The 19,095-nt window shown below is 40.4% G+C and overlaps 1 protein-coding gene across 3 annotated transcripts in view; it reads left to right on the top strand.

Annotated features, from left to right (window-relative positions):
- Positions 1-15,071, top strand: part of epha4l (eph receptor A4, like) — a 130,716-nt gene extending 115,645 nt beyond the window's left edge. For 2 of the 3 annotated variants that reach the window (XM_055225779.1, XM_033976868.2), the window contains exons 16-18: positions 34-198; positions 540-1,551; positions 5,786-8,494. In XM_055225779.1, the coding sequence (XP_055081754.1) occupies positions 34-198; positions 540-654 (280 nt within the window). In that variant the 3' untranslated portion in view covers positions 655-1,551; positions 5,786-8,494. Of the gene's footprint in view, positions 1-33; positions 199-539; positions 1,552-5,785; positions 8,495-15,060 lie in introns of those variants that run through there. The other variant, XM_055225778.1, reaches the window with a different exon arrangement.
- Positions 15,072-19,095: the final 4,024 nt, after the last annotated feature.

The raw sequence follows: 19,095 nt of genomic DNA, 5'->3' as shown, positions 1-19,095 counted from the left end.
TCCTAACCCCCCCCTCCCGTTGTGCCTCTCCAGCCGGTCGACGCCCTCTCTGCTTGAGCCCAGCAGCCCGGAGCCCCCGCCCTCCTCCTCCGGGACGGTGGAGGACTGGCTCAGAGCCATCGGGATGGAGAGATACAGCGACAACTTCACCGCGGCGGGGTACACCACTCCTGAGGCCGTGGTGCATATGACACAGGAGTGAGTAGGACTTTCAGATACTACAGTGCGATGTAGGCCTGTCACCATAGCACATTTTACTTTTATTTATTTATTTTTATCTTTTTACTGTCATATTAGATACAATACAGACAGTAAAAAACATTATACATGAGGTTTTAAGGGGTAAGGGGGTATTTATTGTATTTTTTAGCGCCTGCCCCCTGCTAGACCAGTGGTACGGGCAGGAAGGGGGCGTTACCTTCAATAGTCTTGCACCGGATTGGCTCTTCGGTTGCTATGATACTTAAGCTTGCAATTCCAAATGTGCAACTCGCCTCCAAAACTTCTAAACTGTATCTATTTTTCCTCGTGTTTTTCAGGGACATGGCTCGAATCGGCATCTCTTCCGCGGCACACCAGAACAAGATCCTGACCAGCGTCCAAGGAATGCTGTCCCAAATGCAACAAATGCAAGGAAGAATGGTTCCCGTTTGAGACAGGAAAAGCTAGAGGAACTTGGGAAAAACCGACTTCTTTTCTTATAAAAAAAATAAACAAAAAAACAAAAAAGATTCAGTATAAAAAGAGACACGAGACTATGACATTATAGTTTACCTCATCCATGCACTTTAAATTGGATTTTTAAAGAAGAGATAACGACGTTGAAGAAAAAAAGTGGAGGAAATGGCACTTTTTTGGACAAACCTGAAACTCTTTTGTTGTTTTAGAGAATTTGACTCTTTTTCGGCAAGATTTATGGATAGATAGACGAACGAACGGACGGAAGGAAGGAAGGGAGACGTGCTTCCAAGGATAATTTGGAGTGCCTTTAGGAAAACCGGAGAACTGGGATCGATTCTTCCATGTTTTGGAGCAAAGAACTGTTGTTTCTGGAATATTGAGAATAATTTTCCGATCAGTTTTGTTTTCATTTCAGCTTTTGTCATAACTGTACATGAACCTTGATACATGGCCCAGACGCCATTGTTCTCACTCAGCTGGATCTGTTTGGATTAAATGGAGGATTAACAACAGCGAGCAGGTTGAGGGCGCAATTCCCGGCGGACACTTGGAAAACATGGAAAGCTTGTTTTGAAGAACTTTTCCAGGATATGTTTTGCTTGTTGAACTTGCCGTCAGGATGTGGCAAAGAATGTTTTTGATCTTCCAGAAAATGCCCCACGTCTTCCCAACAAAATTCCCTCAGAAAACGTGTTAATTTTTTGGATTTGTTAGCTTCTTTTGCCCCGTGGACAGGACTCAGTGCCCGGGACAGCTGGATCTATGGGAGCAGGTTTGAAGTGGATGTACTTTTGTGGATAAATGCAGTATAAACATGGAAGGGACCGCAGCATCGAACCTGAAGACCAGTCACAACGGATGAGTTAAAAGGTGAGATTTTACTAGATCATAATATTTAGGCGAGGAAGCTAGCTGGAGGCACTGCTCTGTCTGAAGGTTTATTACTCAAGATAGTTAATAATAAGAATGTGAAAACAAGATGCAAATACATAGACTGTATATATAAAAAGACAAAGCTAACCTGCTGCCTCCGGCTCCGTCGACTCTGGCTCCAATTCACTTTCTATTGAAAAACTGTTCCTTTTCTTCGTAACTGCTGCTGTCAGGCTCATCATTTTGGTCTTAAAATGTTCGTATTAACCCGCTCTACATGATCCTGGTGTTTTTATTTTACTTTCGCTTGTGTCTGTAAATCAAGATATGAACCTTAACAGACAAATCAGGCGCCTTCTGTTGAATACTTTTTTCTCCACTGCTGTTATGAATCTGTTTTGAAATACATTCTCTGAAGTAATGTGGTTCTATTCAGCCTTGGAATTGAATTTTCGTCCCTTATAAATTTGCTGTGGCATTACACAGTGTGGCTTGGTTCTGTTTAGTCCTCGGTGAATGACACAATCCCACCAAACAAGACCACTTACAGTTTTGCTAAGTTGTCAAATACTTCAGCTCTCTACCCACTTTATATTTATTTGATGAAAAACGTCACTCTATGGCTCTGTTTCACACTTTTTAATGAACTTGCAGTGGCTTGTCTCTGTCATATCGCTCTGTGCTATTGCGTAAATGGGATTGCCGGGCTCAAATGGTGCGTAACCTGCTGACTACGCCCGATTTAAGTTTTATGAAGTTCATAAATTTCTATCCGCCTAAAATGAGACGCTAGCGCTAATCAAATATTACCATTGTAAGTTTATCATGCGAGGGTTGCATATAGTCGATATAGTGGCTATTTATAATCTTATTTGTAGGTTTGAAGAGGGCTAGAGTGGGCTTGCCGGACTGTGAGGCAGGATTAATTCTAGTGCTAAACATTTGTCATTAGCATGCTAGCAGCATGCAGCTAAGCCTCACGACCATCACAGAGCAGGGGGCTATTGATCTGCTGTGCCCGATGGAACTGTCGTGACCTGGGTGTAAATCGACAGCATCTATGGGGCTGTGGGACCAGTCACAAGCTAAAGGGGGGGAGCTAAAGATGCTAACTAGCACATGTTGTAACTTTATGGTTGGGGGTGCGCTTAACTGTCTCCATGGAGATGATATTGCATGCCAAGTTACAGTTTAAGTCTGTGGAGAGGTGTTTTTCAAGGTATTTTAGAGCCAGAAAAATGCCTTTAACTGAATAAATGCAAAATAGATTTAGATTTAATGCTATGCTGTGAAACGTTTATTTTGGCTTTAACATCTTCATATGAAAACATGCATGTAACAGACCTTCTGCGCTTAATATAAGCACTTAAAAATTATAGTATTTTAGTGGTTTGGATAAGCAGCAGTAGCTAGTGTAGGCAGTTCAGTCATCACCAATTACACATGGACTGTTGTTGTGTCCTTGAGCATGACACTTTACCCCACTGTCAATAGGCACATGTTGTTTTATTCAGTGACTAAAATACTTATGTGGTGACAGGATTTGGTTCAGGACTTATGCGAGATGCTCTCCCTGTTGCAACTCCTTTTGTTTTGGTACCACCATAAAGAGTATACACTGATTTGACCCCTGCTTTATTTATGTAGATATAATGAATAAGTGAAAGAGAATAAAAAAAAGCAAATGGCCGTGACCTCTTGTGCGAGGATAGTGTAGGATACAGTGTACATACAGGGGGAATAATCACTAAGTGGCCGCGGGCTGCTTAACACATGACACGGTATTGATTTGGAGCGTGTTAGCATGTTGTGATTACGCTAAGCTGGTTTGAGTGGACCTTGGATGATAACATGATCTCTAGGGGAGTAATACAGAAAACCCTAGACCTGTACTCAATTTTTTTCCCATGTATCTGAGCTGTACAGATATATTGTATACGCAGCTTCTGGTCAAAACAAGTCTGCTGCGATTTACTGTCCGATAATTAGGAAGTGTACGTTAGCATGTTAAAATGAACTAGTTCTGTTTTTCACGTTTATAAGGTTGTAAACATCTGATACAGCACCTTAAAATATTTCAGATTTTGTTCAATAATACTCCCTTTGTACCACAGAAAAGTAGGCCTATTTGTTGACAAGATGACCGCTAAAATAATTGTTAGTTACAGAGCTAATGGTCGTTAACATAAACAGCATATCACTATTATTTAGCTTGTTAGCATGTTGGATGCTAACATGGCCGCTAACATAAACAGCATACTCCTTCTATTACCTCTTTTATTTTGCTATGTTAGCATGTTGTGATTAAGCCAAGCTAGTTTCATTGGCACTTGGACGCTAACATGGTCTCTAACATAAACAGCATATCCATATTATTTTGCTTGTTAGCATGTTGTGATTAAGCTAAGCTAGTTTCATTGGCACTTGGACGCTAACATGGTCGCTAACATAAACAGCATACCCTTTCATTTTGATCCCTGTAAAACATGACACAGTATTGATTTCTCTGGCTTGTTAGCTTGTTTTGATTGAGCTAAGCTGGTTTGAGTGGCACTTGGATGCAAACGCAGTCGCTAACATAAACAGCGTAGCCCTATCATATGTTTATTTTGATCCCTGGCTGTCTGTTCCAATATTCCAAGGTCAAAATTCATTTCTAAAGCAAACATTGTGGTGCAGTGGCATTGATATCAGATCTATATTAGCCTGGATGCTTTAGTTCTGCCTGTCACTCATTTGGATCAGTACAACTTTTCCATGTAGCGAGCGGGGCTAGTGGAAGAAGTAATATTGATGTAAAACAAATCAATAGACAGTACAAAAACCTCTCTTTAAGTGCATATGGTTGGACAGCAGAGGAGGGAGGTAAATCCATAACTGTTACCTAGCAACCATAATGTAAACAAGGGGCCAGACTTACACATTATTAGACTAATACAAATAAATGACAACACCTGTATTTTGTTAAATGTAGGTCTTAACTGCCTTCCTTTTGCGTAAATTGGCCTTGTATTTTGGATATAATTGTTGATGTTTTTGATGACGTAAGCAGAGGTATTCAGTTTTACCACAGGTACTATCGCTCCAAACCAAGTGATGAATAGAAACTGTATATATAAACGGACATAGCTAACCTGCTAGCCCCCGCGTTCCAAATAAGAAGTGATCATGGGCGTGCTTCTGGCTCCATCGACTCGACCCCTCTCTCTGTAACTGCTGCATTGCCCCTCGTCATTTTGTTGGTATTTTTATTTTGCTAATGTGTCCGTCGATCAAGATCAAGAACATTAATAACAGACAAATCAGGCACCTTCTTTTACCGAGGTCATTCCGAGGAGCCTTAGCAACAGGTTTGATTGACAGCGTTGCTAAGTGCCCGTTCTGTGCTGATCCAGCGGTGCAGAAAGGGGTGTTACTTTCATCAGCCTCGCTCTGGATTGGCTCTTTGGTTGCTATGATACCCGTGATCGGAATTCCAAATGTGGAACACTAGCCCAAATTCGCCTCTATAAGCGCTAGCCTCGATGAGCTTCATTTGACGCTATGGGTGACGTCACAAACACTTAGTCCACTTCTTTACACAGTCTATGGTCCAAACTTACAATGTGAAAAATGTGAACGCAATGATCTGCTATAGTTTAGGTTTAAATGGCCACATGGTTTTTGTTTTACCTTACAGAAAGATAGACTGGGTGCACTTGGGGTATCCAAATCTACTTTTTATTGAATTTTTCTCACACTTAATACAATTTTAATACAGGTTCTGCTTAGAGACACTAAAAAAAATATGAATATGTGAAAAACAGAACTAGTTAATTTTATCGTTTTTCATTTTTAACAGTTTGCAGTGGTCCAAAGTTATTCCTCACTTACCTTATCCATTCTGAACATCCTAAATATTCACCATGATGAGTTTATAAGCTCTTCTCCACAACTCTCAGAAACCAGAGCAGAGTTTGCCACAATAATATGCTCAAAAATTTAATGCAGAGCTGCTTCTACACTATATCTGTACTGGGGTAAGATGGATTTTGAGCAAATACATGGGAAAAAATCTTGTTCAGGGCCTTGTTCATTTGAAGTTTAGTCCTTGTTTCAAAATGGAAGCCGTCTAAACCCTGGTTCTAACAGTGCTCTGAGCTCACATTAGAATGATTCATTTTGCAGGCAGGAACTGTTTACATTTAAAACCAGCGTGACTAATTCAAACCTCTCTCTCCTCTCTCTACAGCTGCTGCCATCCATCACAAATCAGCCCGGATACTTAGATTTTCCTCCACAAAAATGTCGTCTTCCTCGTTTCCCTCCTCCTCCTGCTCCTCTTAAACTCTGAGAAGACGAAGCTTAACCCGAGGCCAGCTTCTGTCGTCAAATCGGTCCCTCAGCGTTGAACTGGAACTACTTTAAATGATCTCACGACTTCAAAATAAAAGACAATAAACAGAATGTAATATAATCCAGAAGACCCGCTCCAGCAAATAATGTGCTTTTATTTTGAAATGTTCACGTTTTATTTTGTAATTATGTTTCGGTTGCATGTAAAGTAACACGCTTTGGTTTGAATGGTGGTGATTTGAATGGGCTGCGTGAATGTTAGTATTGTTAATAATGTCTATGTTTTGGTAATGATGTGTTTGATGCCACTGTAGGAGGACGTAACAAAGATGTATTGTTTTTATATATTGTAAAAAAAAAGAAAAAAAAAGAGCCCCACTTTTTTTTGTATTTTGTATTTTATTTTTGAAGATATTTAAGGTGTGTTTCAGTTTTAACAAAAGCATTTATCTAACAAAATTTGAAATACACGCAGAGGTGGGTAGCAGTGGCAGTACAAACATTTTTACAATGATATAAAAATAAAGTGCGTTTTATATTTTACGTGGGACTAAACACCTAAACTCCGCCCACAACCACAATTCAAAGCTGATAAACTGGGAAAAGTAAAGAAATGAGTGAGGCGCAGGGTCTGGAGGGATAAAGAACAGTGTGATTGGTCTAACAGGTCTCCACACTTCAAACTCCGTCCCTGCAGCCAGGCGTTTGTATTCAGAAACACCTAGCTGTAATTGGGACAGTCCTGTGTGATGTCACGTAGTACTTGATATCGCAAAGGCCACTGGAGGCGGCGCACACTCAGTTTTGGAGAGTTTTTGCACTAAAATTCCCGCACAAAAAGTGGACTAGGAGCAGTAGGCAGTGCTATTAATATAGTTAGCTAGTTAATTTAGTGTTTAGTTTCACTGGAAAACAAAACAAAAACACACACACACTCAAATGGGTGTATAGGATCGGACGGCCAAGACAAAAAATTTTATAAAATTCAACATTGCGACCACAAATTGGAGCCCATTGGGAGTGGGAACAGGCAAATTTTGGAGTACGCTCATGAAATTCAAAGCAGTGATGCAGCTCCATGAGACAAGCCTAAAGTTGAATTGGAGTACTGAACAGGAAGTCGGCCATATTGGATTGAAATTCTGATGTCACTTTTACTGCCTTTGTATGAAACCTATCCAGTTAAAAATATTGTTACTTGCATAAAAATGTTGCTTCACACCCATTTATATAAAGTGATTTATTAACTTAAGAAAATGCTACCCACCTCTGTGCAAACCCCATATTGAAAAAATGTGAAATTGCAACATACCTGACGAGACAGAGGATCCGAAACGTTTTGAAAGAAGGGACATTTTGAATTTTATTTTTCAACAAAGCAAAACTTCCAGGTTTAACTCCACGGACTTATTTTTATTTGTATTTTTGAATAACTTGAATGTTTCCGTTAACCCAGCACCTCCGTCCTTAAAGTGCCATGACAGGTTTTTATCGTGGTGGGATCATACCTTTTGTAAATATAGATTATAGCTTTACACCAACCAAGAAGCAATTTGTGAAGAAAACTTCTTTGGTCTTTCGTCTTTGGTCTAAACCTGGTCTAAACCTGGTCTGTCTTTGGTCTAAACCTGATCTAAACCTGGTTGACCTTTGGTCTAAACCTGGTCTAAGCCTGGTCTATCTTTGGTCTAAACCTGGTCTAAACCTGGTTTATGTTTGGTCTAAACCTAGTCTATCTTTGGTCTAAACCTGGTCTATCTTTGGGCTAAACCTAGTCTAAACCTGGTCCATCTTTGGTCTAAACCTGGTCTAAACCTGGTCTATCTTTGGTCTAAACTTGGTCTAAACCTGGTCTATCTTTGGTCTAAACCTGGTCTAAACCTGGTCTATCTTTGGTCTAAACCTGATCTAAATCTGGTCTAAACCTGGTCTAAACCTGGTCTGTCTTTGGTCTAAACCTGGTCTAAACCTGTTTGATCTCTGGTCTAAACCTGGTCTAAACCTGGTCTACACCTCGTCTAAACCTGGTCTAAGCCTGGTCTATCTTTGGCCTAAACCTGGTCTAAACCTGGTTGATCTTTGGTCTAAACCTGGTCTAAACCTGGTCTAAACCTGGTTGATCTTTGGTCTAAACCTGGTTGATCTTTGGTCTAAACCTGTTTGATCTCTGGTCTAAACCTGGTCTAAACCTGGTCTAACCCTGTCAAAGGCACTTTAACACAGATACAACTCCATAATATTTTTCTGTCCAGTGTTGAAAAATGAAAGAAAAATGGACCTGTTTGAGATATGCAAGAAGGAGAACCCCGAATGTATTGTACCACCACTTTTCTTTGCTTAGAATAAAAAAAAACAACAAAAAAAACAAGAAAAAAATATAACTCTGATATTGTAATGTCATGCTTCAGATGCCATATGATCTAACCACATTTTGTACATGTTCGGACCATGTCTTTTTTGGCCTTGTTTTGTCCAGGAGCTCTAGGTACATGTAACTTATGTCATTTATTTATGTTCTTTTATATCTAGTTTGTAAAAATAATAGCCTAAAGTGAAGAAAATCAAAGGACTGCCGATGTGCATTCTTAATAAAGTAGAAATTTCAGTGTTGTGTCCTTTGTTTTTTTTTCACAGTTTGGTCTTGGGTTCATTTCACAGACTACGTGCACATTTCTTAAGAGTGCACTGAAGGGATGGGTCAAATACAAATATTTATCTGTTGATGGGTCTCAGTTTGCTGATATGGGTGCCATTTTGAGGACTTTTGACCATTCAAAAGCTAGAATAGTTTCAATAGTAAAGTATCACTAGTTTTTTCTCTGGTTTAGACTCTGGTCTAGTCTCTGGACTCTGGTCTGGTCTCTGGTCTAGTCTCTGGACTTTGCTCCATGGGTGCCATATTGAGGACTTTTGACCATTCAAAAGCTAGAATAATTTCAATAGTTAAGTGTCACTGATCTGGTCTCTAGTCCCGGGTCTAGTCCCTGGTCTCTAGTCCCGAATCTAGTCTCTAGTCTCTCGTTGGCTGTGGTCCCTGGTCTGGTCCCTGGTCTGGTCCCTGGTCTAGTCCCTGGTCTCTAGTTCCGGGTCTAGTCCCTGGTCTCTAGTCCCGGGTCTAGTCCCTGGTCTCTAGTCCCGGGTCTAGTCCCTGGTCTCTAGTCCCGGGTCTAGTCCCTGGTCTCTAGTCCCGGGTCTAGTCCCTGGTCTCTAGTCCCGGGTCTAGTCCCTGGTCTCTAGTCCCGGGTCTAGTCCCTGGTCTCTAGTCCCGGGTCTAGTCCCTGGTCTCTAGTCCCAGGTCTAGTCCCTGGTCTCTAGTCCCGGGTCTAGTCCCTGGTCTCTAGTCCGCTGTGGTCCCTGGTCTACATCTGCTTCTACTTCCACTTCCAGCTGAGATAAACTCTTCGTGATAAGAAAAAGAAAATATTTGAGAACAAGTCAAATGTTAAGCACACATTTCCCCAAAAGTGACCGACGCACGGCAACGCATACAACAAAGAAGAGAGGGAAAGAAAGAGAGGGAGAGGAGGAGGGTGAGAGATAAAGATCAAAAGAAAGTGAAATATGGAAGGAGAGAGAGTGTGAGCGTGTGCAGGAGAGAGAGAAAGATGGATGGAGGGAGAGGGAGAAATATGGATGGAAAGAGTGTTTGTGTGTGTGTGTGTGGGGGGGGGGGTGACAGCGAATGAGAGTGAAAGATGGATGGAGGGATAGGGGGATATATGGAGGGAAAGAGACAATGAGACAAGAGACAATGAATGGAGGGAGAGAGAGAGTGTTTGTGTGTGTGAGAGAGACAGAAAGAAGGTGATGGGGAGAAAAAATGAAAGATGGATGAAGGGAGAGAGAGAGAGAGTGAATGATCCATGGAGAGGGAGAAAGAGAAATAGAGTGAAAGGTAGATAGAGGGAGAGAGAAATATGGAGGGAAAGAGAGGTTATTTGTTTGCATGTTTGTGAGAGAGAGAGATGGAGAGAAAAAGAACAATGGATGGCAGGAGCGAGAGAGAGAAAGACCGTGAAAGATGGAGGGAGAGAAAGAGAAATACGGAGGGAAAGAAAGTGTTTGTTTGTTTGCGTGTGTGCGAGATAGAGAAATGGAGAGAAAAAGTGAACAATGGATGGTGGGAGAGAAAGAGAAAGACGGTGAAAGATGGAGGGAGAGAGGGAGAAATATGGAGGGAAAGAAAGTGTGTATGAGAGACAGAGAGAGATGGAGAGAAAAAGCAAACGATAGAAGGAAAGAGTGAATGATCCATGAAGAGGGAGAGAGAGCTTGAAAGATGGAAGGAAAGAGAAGGACAAATATGGAGGGAAAGTATGTGTGAGAGAGAGAGACAAAGAGAGTGAAAGATGGGAGGAAGGAGACAGAGAAAGAGAGAGGGAGAGAGATGACTATCAGACAAAAGGGAAACACATGTCTTCTCAAGCAGTTGACAGATCACAGAGGTGTGGAGCAGACCTGACGAGTTGAGCTCAGAGCAGATGATCCGTACTTCTGGTCACATGACTCACTCCAGACTGATTCGTGACTCCTGCACATTATCAATCTGAAATGGCTCTCATCAATATCGTATGGGAAGAGGAGGAACTGTTTTAGCCAATAGTCTCTAAGCGCAGCATCAGGCTAGCTAGCTCGCTGTGTCTCAGAGCTTCTGCTAAGTTTTATTAAAAGCGTAAAATATAAAATAAACAACCTATTATAATTCAAAGACTACCCAGTTGTTTTTAAAATGTAGTATAATGCAGTTTGTGGGGTTGTTTTAATATCTTTTATGCCTCAAAATAAGCATTAGCGTTAGCATTAGCATTGAAACATAAACTGCACAACTTAAACTTAAAATTCAGATTAATTAAAATCAACACAACCCAATTATTTTTATATGTAGAATACTTCAGTTTGTGGTGTTTTAAATATTTATTATGCCACAAAATTAGCATTAGCATTAGCATTGAGACACAAACATGTCTCTTTCTAAATACAGAAGTGTCCTCCGGTGAAGTATTCATTTTATTTGTGTAGTTTTTTATCATGTTTTCAGTGACATCCACCTGCAGCTCCCTGTCCACTGCCTCATCTTTAAATATGTCTTCACTTTAACATGACTCTGCAAAAACCTCGTAGAGATAAACTTGGACAGGAAGTGGTGATGCTAACAGTGAGGTTATTGGGTTAGTTACTTCAGTTAGTTACGATGCTCTGATATATTTTTTGGCTAAATTAGTGTGTAGCATCAAACTTACCATTTCTAACGCTTGGTACATTGTTAGCAGTTATTAACAAAAAAATAAAAATAAATAAATAAAACAAATAAAAACTCCAATACCCATTATAATGATTGTTCCTCATAGGGTTGATGATGTTAAGAAAAGACCCATATTACAATATATCAAAAAATATACCCGGAGTTGTGTTTTGTTTCATTCACACATGTTTAACACACAAAACAGTTCTCCTCTCAAACTGGAAACACTCAGTTCCACCTTGTGATGTCATGTGGTAATACAGGAAGTGCTACATTGTGGGGTTTTTTTCACTAGAATCATTTGGATAGTTTCAGCCCTGGGACTGCCAACTGTCGCTGAACAAAATGTAAAAGGTAGATGTTAACTTGAAAACTACCACTTAATGACATCACAAGGTGGAACAGAGCATTTTGAGTTGTGGAGATGTAGACAAACGGTGAAACAAAACACAACTCTAGGTATATTTCTGAGGAGGAAACAACATTATGACATGATCCTTTAGTTACTTTATAGAGTGGATCGTTCAGGTTGAGTGAGTCTTACCCAAACACCTTCGCTCACGCTTTCTATAACCGCAAAAATAAAACATCTTAATCAGAGCTGACTTTTGCTCAGCCTCTTGAGAGCAAATAACACACACAAGTCGGGACAGGACAATGGAGTCTCTGCAGCAGCGGATCCCAATGCTTTTGTCAGACAATCTAATTATGGAGGTTCAAAATGAAGTGGTGCCCCTTCAAATCCACTTAACCTCTGCTGGTCTGCTCTGCTCTGCTGCTTTTTCAAATTTTAAAAGAGTAAAGTTACCCAATTTGGCACAAAACTAGTATGAAGTAGTAACCCTGTGGAGTCAAGGATTACTCCCTGAAAATGCATGTGTCCAGTCCCAAAAACAACATTATGTATTTTTATGTATTTACTTTTTCAATTTATTCAGCTTAAATGTGCAATATGTAACTTTTTGGGTGTACGGTCGATCACCTGCTTGTCTCCATGGAGATATCATTGAGTTGCTGGGACTGTTCCACAGAAAAGCACTTAAAGACAAGTTACCAGTCAGATCTACGGACAGGCGACCACACTCAAGGTAAGAATGCATGTTTGAATACAAGATAGTATTGCGTTGCCAGGAATGTTCCACGGTATAGCTTTAAACATATCTCCATGAAGACAAGCAAGTGAGTTACTAGCCAGATCTGTGGAGAGGCGACCACACTTAAGGTAAGAATTGCTTTTTTTTTTTTTTTCTTCAATCTAAACTTAAACATGCGATACTTAACTTTTTTTTGTGTTGGGTTGATCACCTGCCTGTCTCCATGGAGATATCATCGAGTTGCCGGGAATGTTCCACATAATGGTATTTAAAAGACAAGCAAGAGGTGACCAGACAAGTTACCAGTCAGATCTGTAGAGAGGCGACCACATTCAAGGTAAGAATGCATGTTTGAGTAAATGTAAAACAGGTAATAAGATTTACAAGGTAAGTATAGTATCTTAGTAATGCCATACTTTGGAACATTCCAGGCGAAGCATTAACATTTTGAGGATCTCCTGCAGTATACGAGCACGCAAAGGACGTTTTGGAAAATTGTTTCTATTTTTATTTTGATTGATTCTTTTTCCAGACCAAGGTTTAGTTTTTCATACCTGACAGTTTCAACTGCTCCATCTTCCTCAGAGTGGACACTTCATGTTGCCATAGACTGAATAAAAAAGTAGACTGAGTGAGTTTGATGTCACCCATAGAGCTCGACTTCAGTCAAATGAAGCTCATCGATGCTAACAGTTATAGCGGTGAATTTGGAGTTGAGTTTCACTTTTGGAATTTCAAAAGCAAGTATCATAGCAACCAAAGAGCCAATCTGGAGCGAGGCTGTTGAGGGTAACACCCCTTCCCGCTCACGCTGCTGGTTTGGCAGCTGATATGTCTGTTATTAATGTTCATACCTTGAGTCACAGACATAATAGCGAAATAAAAACACCAGGATCATGTAGAGCGGGTTAATATGAACATTTTTGGACCAAAATGACGAGCCTGACAGCAGCAGTTACAGAGAGAGGAGCGACAGTTTTCTAATATAAAGTGAATTGGAGCCAGAGTCGATGGAGCCGGACCCCGCCAATGCTCACTTGCTATTTGGAAAATGGCAGCTAGCAGGTTAGCTATGTCCATTTTTATATACATTATATATGGAGGCAGGACGACAGCGCCATCTGCAGTCCGACTTCTTCAGGACAGTATCCTAAGTGTGTGAGAGTAAAAAAGCCCCCTCGTCCCGGTTTATAGTCCCATGGGCATGTTTGCTTTTTACTTTTTTTTTTTTTTTTTTTGTCAGGTATGAAAACAAACTAAACCTTGGTCTGAAAAAAGAATCTATTAAAATAAATTACCAGAAGGCCAGATAAACCTCAATGGAAAACTGCCTCTATTTTTCCAAGTTAACTCTTCAATTGAAAACAAAAGTCAGAACAGACCACTCACCCTGCTGCTCCCTGATGCTTTTGTCAGACAATCTAATTATGGAGGTTCAAACTGAAGTGGGGGCCTTTCAAATGTGCTTAACCTCTGCAGCTCTGAACCGTCATGTCTGCCTTTCAAACAACCTCTCTCGTTTTTATAATTCTATTTCCTGATTGGGACGATAAAGCGTGTTCTGGCACATTCTCCCTTGGGCACCACCCTTCACCATTCAAAATCATTATGTCTCTGTCCTTTGTGTCTGTCTTTTCTAAAATCCACTCTCCATACAATCCATAATCCCAACGCCCCCATGTTAATCCCGGGAATGCTGCTCCTGATTTTGAAGAGGTTTGTCAAATGTCCAGGTGAAGTTTTGACATGTCTGTTGTTGAAGACAGATTAAAGTGCAACAGGTTAGACGACTAATTTCATAACTAATTTCATATGTACTTGATTTTTATTGTCTTAAAAACATGAAAAACAGAACTAGTTAATTTTAAATCATTTGCAGTGGTCCAGAGTTATTCCTCACTTACCTTATGCATTCAGAGCATCTTAATTATTCACCATGATGAGTTTATAAGCACTTTTCACAACTGAGCTGAGTTTTGCCATTGCTATAAAACCAATGGCAACTAGCATGCTAATGTCTGCATACACTGGTGTATGAATGTCTGTGTGCTATATAAAAATGTGACCTATGACCCCATAAATTGTCAGAAAAATAGTAGGCTCTGCTAGCTAGTTCACTGTGTCTCAAAGCTAATGGTTACTTTGATTAAAATCGGAAAACATAAAATAAACCTATTAAACATCAAATTAATTAAAACAAAGAATACCCAGTTATTTTTATATGTAGAATATTCAGTTTGTGGTGTTGTTTTAATATTTATTATGCCTCAAAATTAGCATTAGCGTTAGCATTGAGAAACAAACATCAGTGTTTAGAAAGACAGTGTTAAAGTGTTAAGTTAAAGTGTGTGTTAAACATGTGAATGAAACAAAACACAACTCCAGGCACATTCCCGATGAAAAAATAACATAACAAATGAAAAAAAAAAACAACATAACAAATGAAAAAATACCATAATATGGGTTCTTCAAAGTAAAGGTACAAAACATGTGAACAAAGTTACTCCACCTACAATAATGAATTGCCTTAAATGCATGATGTTGAACAAAATAGCTTCTTGGACATAATCTTTACAAAACCACACATTCTTGGTGAGATCATGACAAGACAAATACACAGTCTTGTCCACTACAGTAAAAATACAAACCTTTAACATCCACTAAAATGTGACAAGCTATTCAACTCAGGGACTTAAAAAAAACATTTAATTTGTGTAGTTTTTAACCTGTTGTCAGTGACATCCACCCACAGCTCCCTGTCCACTGCCTGATGTTTAAATATTTATTCATTTTAACATGACTCTGCAAAAGCCTCATAGCGATACAGCTGGACAGGAAGTAGTGACGCTAACAGTGAGGTTGCCGGGCGCTGTTGTTCACAGAGTCTGTTGTACGTAAACTGTCCCTGCATTTTGGATGGAGTTTTCCGTGTTGATGACGAAGAGATATTCAGTTTTAGAACAAACTGTCACTTACCTGATATAAACCTATTTATCATAGGTTTATATCAGGTAAGTGATACCACAGGTCCTACACCACCAAAACAAGTCAGAATTATAAAAACATGTAAACCTGTCACCTTAAATACGGGATTGAGTGATGTTTTGACTAGAAGGAGAGGAAAAAAAAAACATTATGTGGTGAAAGCTGCATTAGAATATCAGTAGAAGCCTCTTAGACGTCTGATGCAGTGATGGAGAGTGTCCTTCAGTCTGCTTTCAAAAGCATTAGTGGGTCAGACAAGTTCACCTTTTTATATTGACTGGATCTAAACATAGAAAAAAACACTCACAACCAATCAGTGGTCATTTGGACAAGAAATTTACATTTTGTTAGTGTAAAAATAGTCACATATTACTTTAAAATCTGACAGGGCGACATTGGAGGAGAGGCACCTGGATGAAATTTTCAAGACGACTCCTGCACACTGTCCCGTTCTTGGTTCATTGTTATTAGGTGAGACAAGTTTATTTGTACAGCACAATTCATACACAAAGTAATTCCAAGTGCTTTACAGAATAAGAAAGACATTAAAATCACAATACAACAAATCAAAACTAAACAGAACTGTTTTGAGCCTGGATTTAAACATTGTCAAAGTAGAGGCCTGTCTCACATCTTCAGGAAGACTGTTCCAGGTTTTAGCTGAAGAAAACTGACACACTGATCCCACATGTTTAGTCCTGACTCTGGGCACCAGCAGGAGGCCGGGACTAAACCAGGACTGAACCAGAACTAAACTAGGACTAAACCAGGACTACAGAAGGACTGCAGCAGGAGGCCAGTCCCTGAAGTCCTCAGGGTGTGAGATGGTTCATATGGCAGTAACATGTCGGGGATGTACTTTGGTGCTAGGCCACAGAGAGACTTGTACTTGGACTTATGTGCTCGTACTTCTTGGTTCTAGTCAGGACCCGAGCAGCAGTGTGTGGATGTACTGTTCTGTCTTAACGCTCGTTTGGAGAGGCCAGTGAGCAGGACGTTACAGTAGTTTAACCTACTGGAGACAAACGCATGGATAAGTCTCTCCAAGTCTTGTTTTGACATTATACTTTTGATTTTTACTATGTTTTTAGACGGTAAAACGCTGCAGATGTTATTGATTTGATGTGGTTGTTCAATTCTGAGTCCATTATTATCCCTAGATTTCTACAGAAGTACAACGTTTCAGTCATACTAATCATAAAAAGTCATAAAAAAAAGTCATAAAAATGTTATCACACTAAAAAGGTAACAACTGTATTTCATTATGACACGTATTTTAACTCACAAAAACTGGTGCAAAGTGAATTATGTACAATAGTGTAGTTACATTATAGTCCAATTGTGAATGTATTTTTTCACTGTTCTGATTGGTTGATTACTATTAAGGTGGCGCTCCTTTAACTTAGTTTGTTTGTTTAATTAACCACATTAGTCATTACCTGGGATTCAGACTTATACACACTTCTAAAATACTTTACGAAGATGTGAATCTGGAAAAAAAATCAAGGAAAAAATGATCACATGGGGCTGAAAAACATGGCGGAGTTCTGCAGAATCAATGGGCAAATTCTGTAAATCTGAGGTGATATATATTAGTATTTTATTTGTAAATCATAAATGACCAATGAGCTCCTTTGTTTCACATGTGTCACTGAAAAAAAAAGATCTGATTGGATGATCGCGTTTGACCAGGCTTGAGACGCACAGTTTTTTGAAAAGCAGGTAAAGACTGGGTGCTGGGAGCTGGGTCGGAGGCTGAGGTGGTCTGCGGGTTGGGGTCTGGTCCAAAAAACAGAGTCTGAAGAAAAGATGAAAAAAACAAACTAATAACTAGAAAAATGCAACGAAACAAACTAGGCCAAACAGTCACAATAAACTGAGGATAAACTGCCGATGGGGCGACGTTTCGGTGAATGAGCCGAGTCTTTGTACTGCAGAGGCTGTAGCTTGATTGACGATGTGCTGTAGTGGGTGGAGACCATTGTTGAGGGTGGTGTCGAACTCTCCTCCCCAGCTCCAAGCATCAAGAGACACAGAAGGGAGGAAGGAGACAGCACAGGAGAACACAGGGAAAAACAGGAATTGTGACAGAAACGGAGGACACAGGGACCAGACTGATATCAATCTGTATAAACATGTATAGAGAGAGATCAGTCTGGATTTATCCCAGGTGTGTGAGTGTAAAAAGGCCCCCTCGTCCCGGTTTAAAGCACGTTTCTGTATTCCGTTGGCCTCTTTAATCCAGGATGTAGACACCGCTGCCGTCCTGCCTCCACCGGTAGGAAGACAGCGCCAAAACCAGTTTAAATCACCTGACCAGACATGTCACAGTAACATCACTTGACCCAAAGAACCTCATTGGTCTAGAATGTGAACACAAACAATTTACCTTATTCAGCCTGCACACTTTTTCCGTAAACGCAACTAAACCGTGCTTTCTTTGGGGTGACACTTCTGGTTATATGGGAATCCTGTTTATTTCGAAAAGTTTTGATGCTAAAATATTATATAAAGTAGGTTGTTTTGTGTCAAATGTTCAATGTTTATGCACAACAACAAGTCAACACTGCACCGATTCTCCGGGAAGCTTCAAAACAGCTCTGTAGTCTGTATAGAACTTATTTGCCGTCAAGATCGGCAGCTCCATACGAAATAATACGACCCAAATGACAATGGCGGTGCTCAAGGCAAGTTCCAGAATAAGCTGAATAGGCCAATCATCTCTAAAATGTGCACGTAACCAATAGAAAAATCCTGCTATTGTTATTATTTATAGGCATAGGGAGGTCACAAACTCTATAGAAAACCCAAGGGCAGTGATAAAATCGTCTACTCCAGCTTTAAAATCCACAGTGATCCATCTCTCCACCTGCGCTGCTTCGAGGGTAATCCCAGGAGAGGAGCGCCCCCGCTGGGACGCAGGACGTGTGGGTGAGGCCCCTCTCTGCTCTCACCTCCGGACCCAAGGGTGACCGCGGGTGGCCTGTTCCCATATCGGAGGCGGGCGGGGGGTGGGGGTCATCGACTCCACCACCGGATCTGTCCTTATCTCAATCCATGGACCGCAGCGCTGCATGGCTCCACCTGATAAACTGACCTTTGACCCCGGGAAGAAGTGCATTCACAACACGGAGCAGCACAAACAGGATAATCCCCAGAGCAAAGCACTTTCTCGGGGCGTCGCAGAGTCTTGGTGTGGGGGGGACTTTTGCTTCTGTCTAAAGACGCTGCACATGGAGGATTTTAAGCCTGATTTGGCTCAATATGATTTTGGGGAGGTGTGGCCTGAGCTGTTTTTCTCGTAAGAGATTATTAGCTCAGTGTATTTTTGCAAAGCCCAAAACCATAACAGCAGTTGCCTCTTAGGGCTTAACGAGATCATTGATTTAACCAACAGAAACTTAGAAAATCCAACAGTGAAACAAACATGGGTCAACGCCAGACAGGCAGATTAAAGGGCCATATTACACAATTTTATGATCTTTATTATCATTTTGTTTCCTCATCACCTCGAGTTGTGTTTCATTCACACATTAACACACTTCACTCAGACAGAAAACACTCTGTTCCACCTTGTGATGTCATGTGGTAATACAGGAAGTGCTCCACTGTGTTTTTAAATTCACAAACCTTCACTAGAATCACTTGGATAATTCCAGCCACGGATTTTCTATTCTCTACTGAACTAAAGGTAAAAGGTAGATGTTAATTTGACATCATAAGGTGGAATGGAGCATTTTGAGCATTGGAGATGTAGTAAAAGAGTAACTCAAACATGTGCGAATAAAACAAAACACAACTCCAGGTACGTTTTTGATGATGTTTGACATTATAACATGCCTAAAATCTCACATATTTAAATTTTCTGTAATATAGGACCTTTAA

The sequence above is a fragment of the Periophthalmus magnuspinnatus genome, chromosome 13 (genome assembly GCF_009829125.3).
Source record: "Periophthalmus magnuspinnatus isolate fPerMag1 chromosome 13, fPerMag1.2.pri, whole genome shotgun sequence".
NCBI classification, from domain to species: domain Eukaryota; kingdom Metazoa; phylum Chordata; class Actinopteri; order Gobiiformes; family Gobiidae; genus Periophthalmus; species Periophthalmus magnuspinnatus.
The sequence above is the reverse complement of the archived record's forward strand: the minus strand, read 5'-3'. Positions and strand labels throughout refer to the sequence as shown.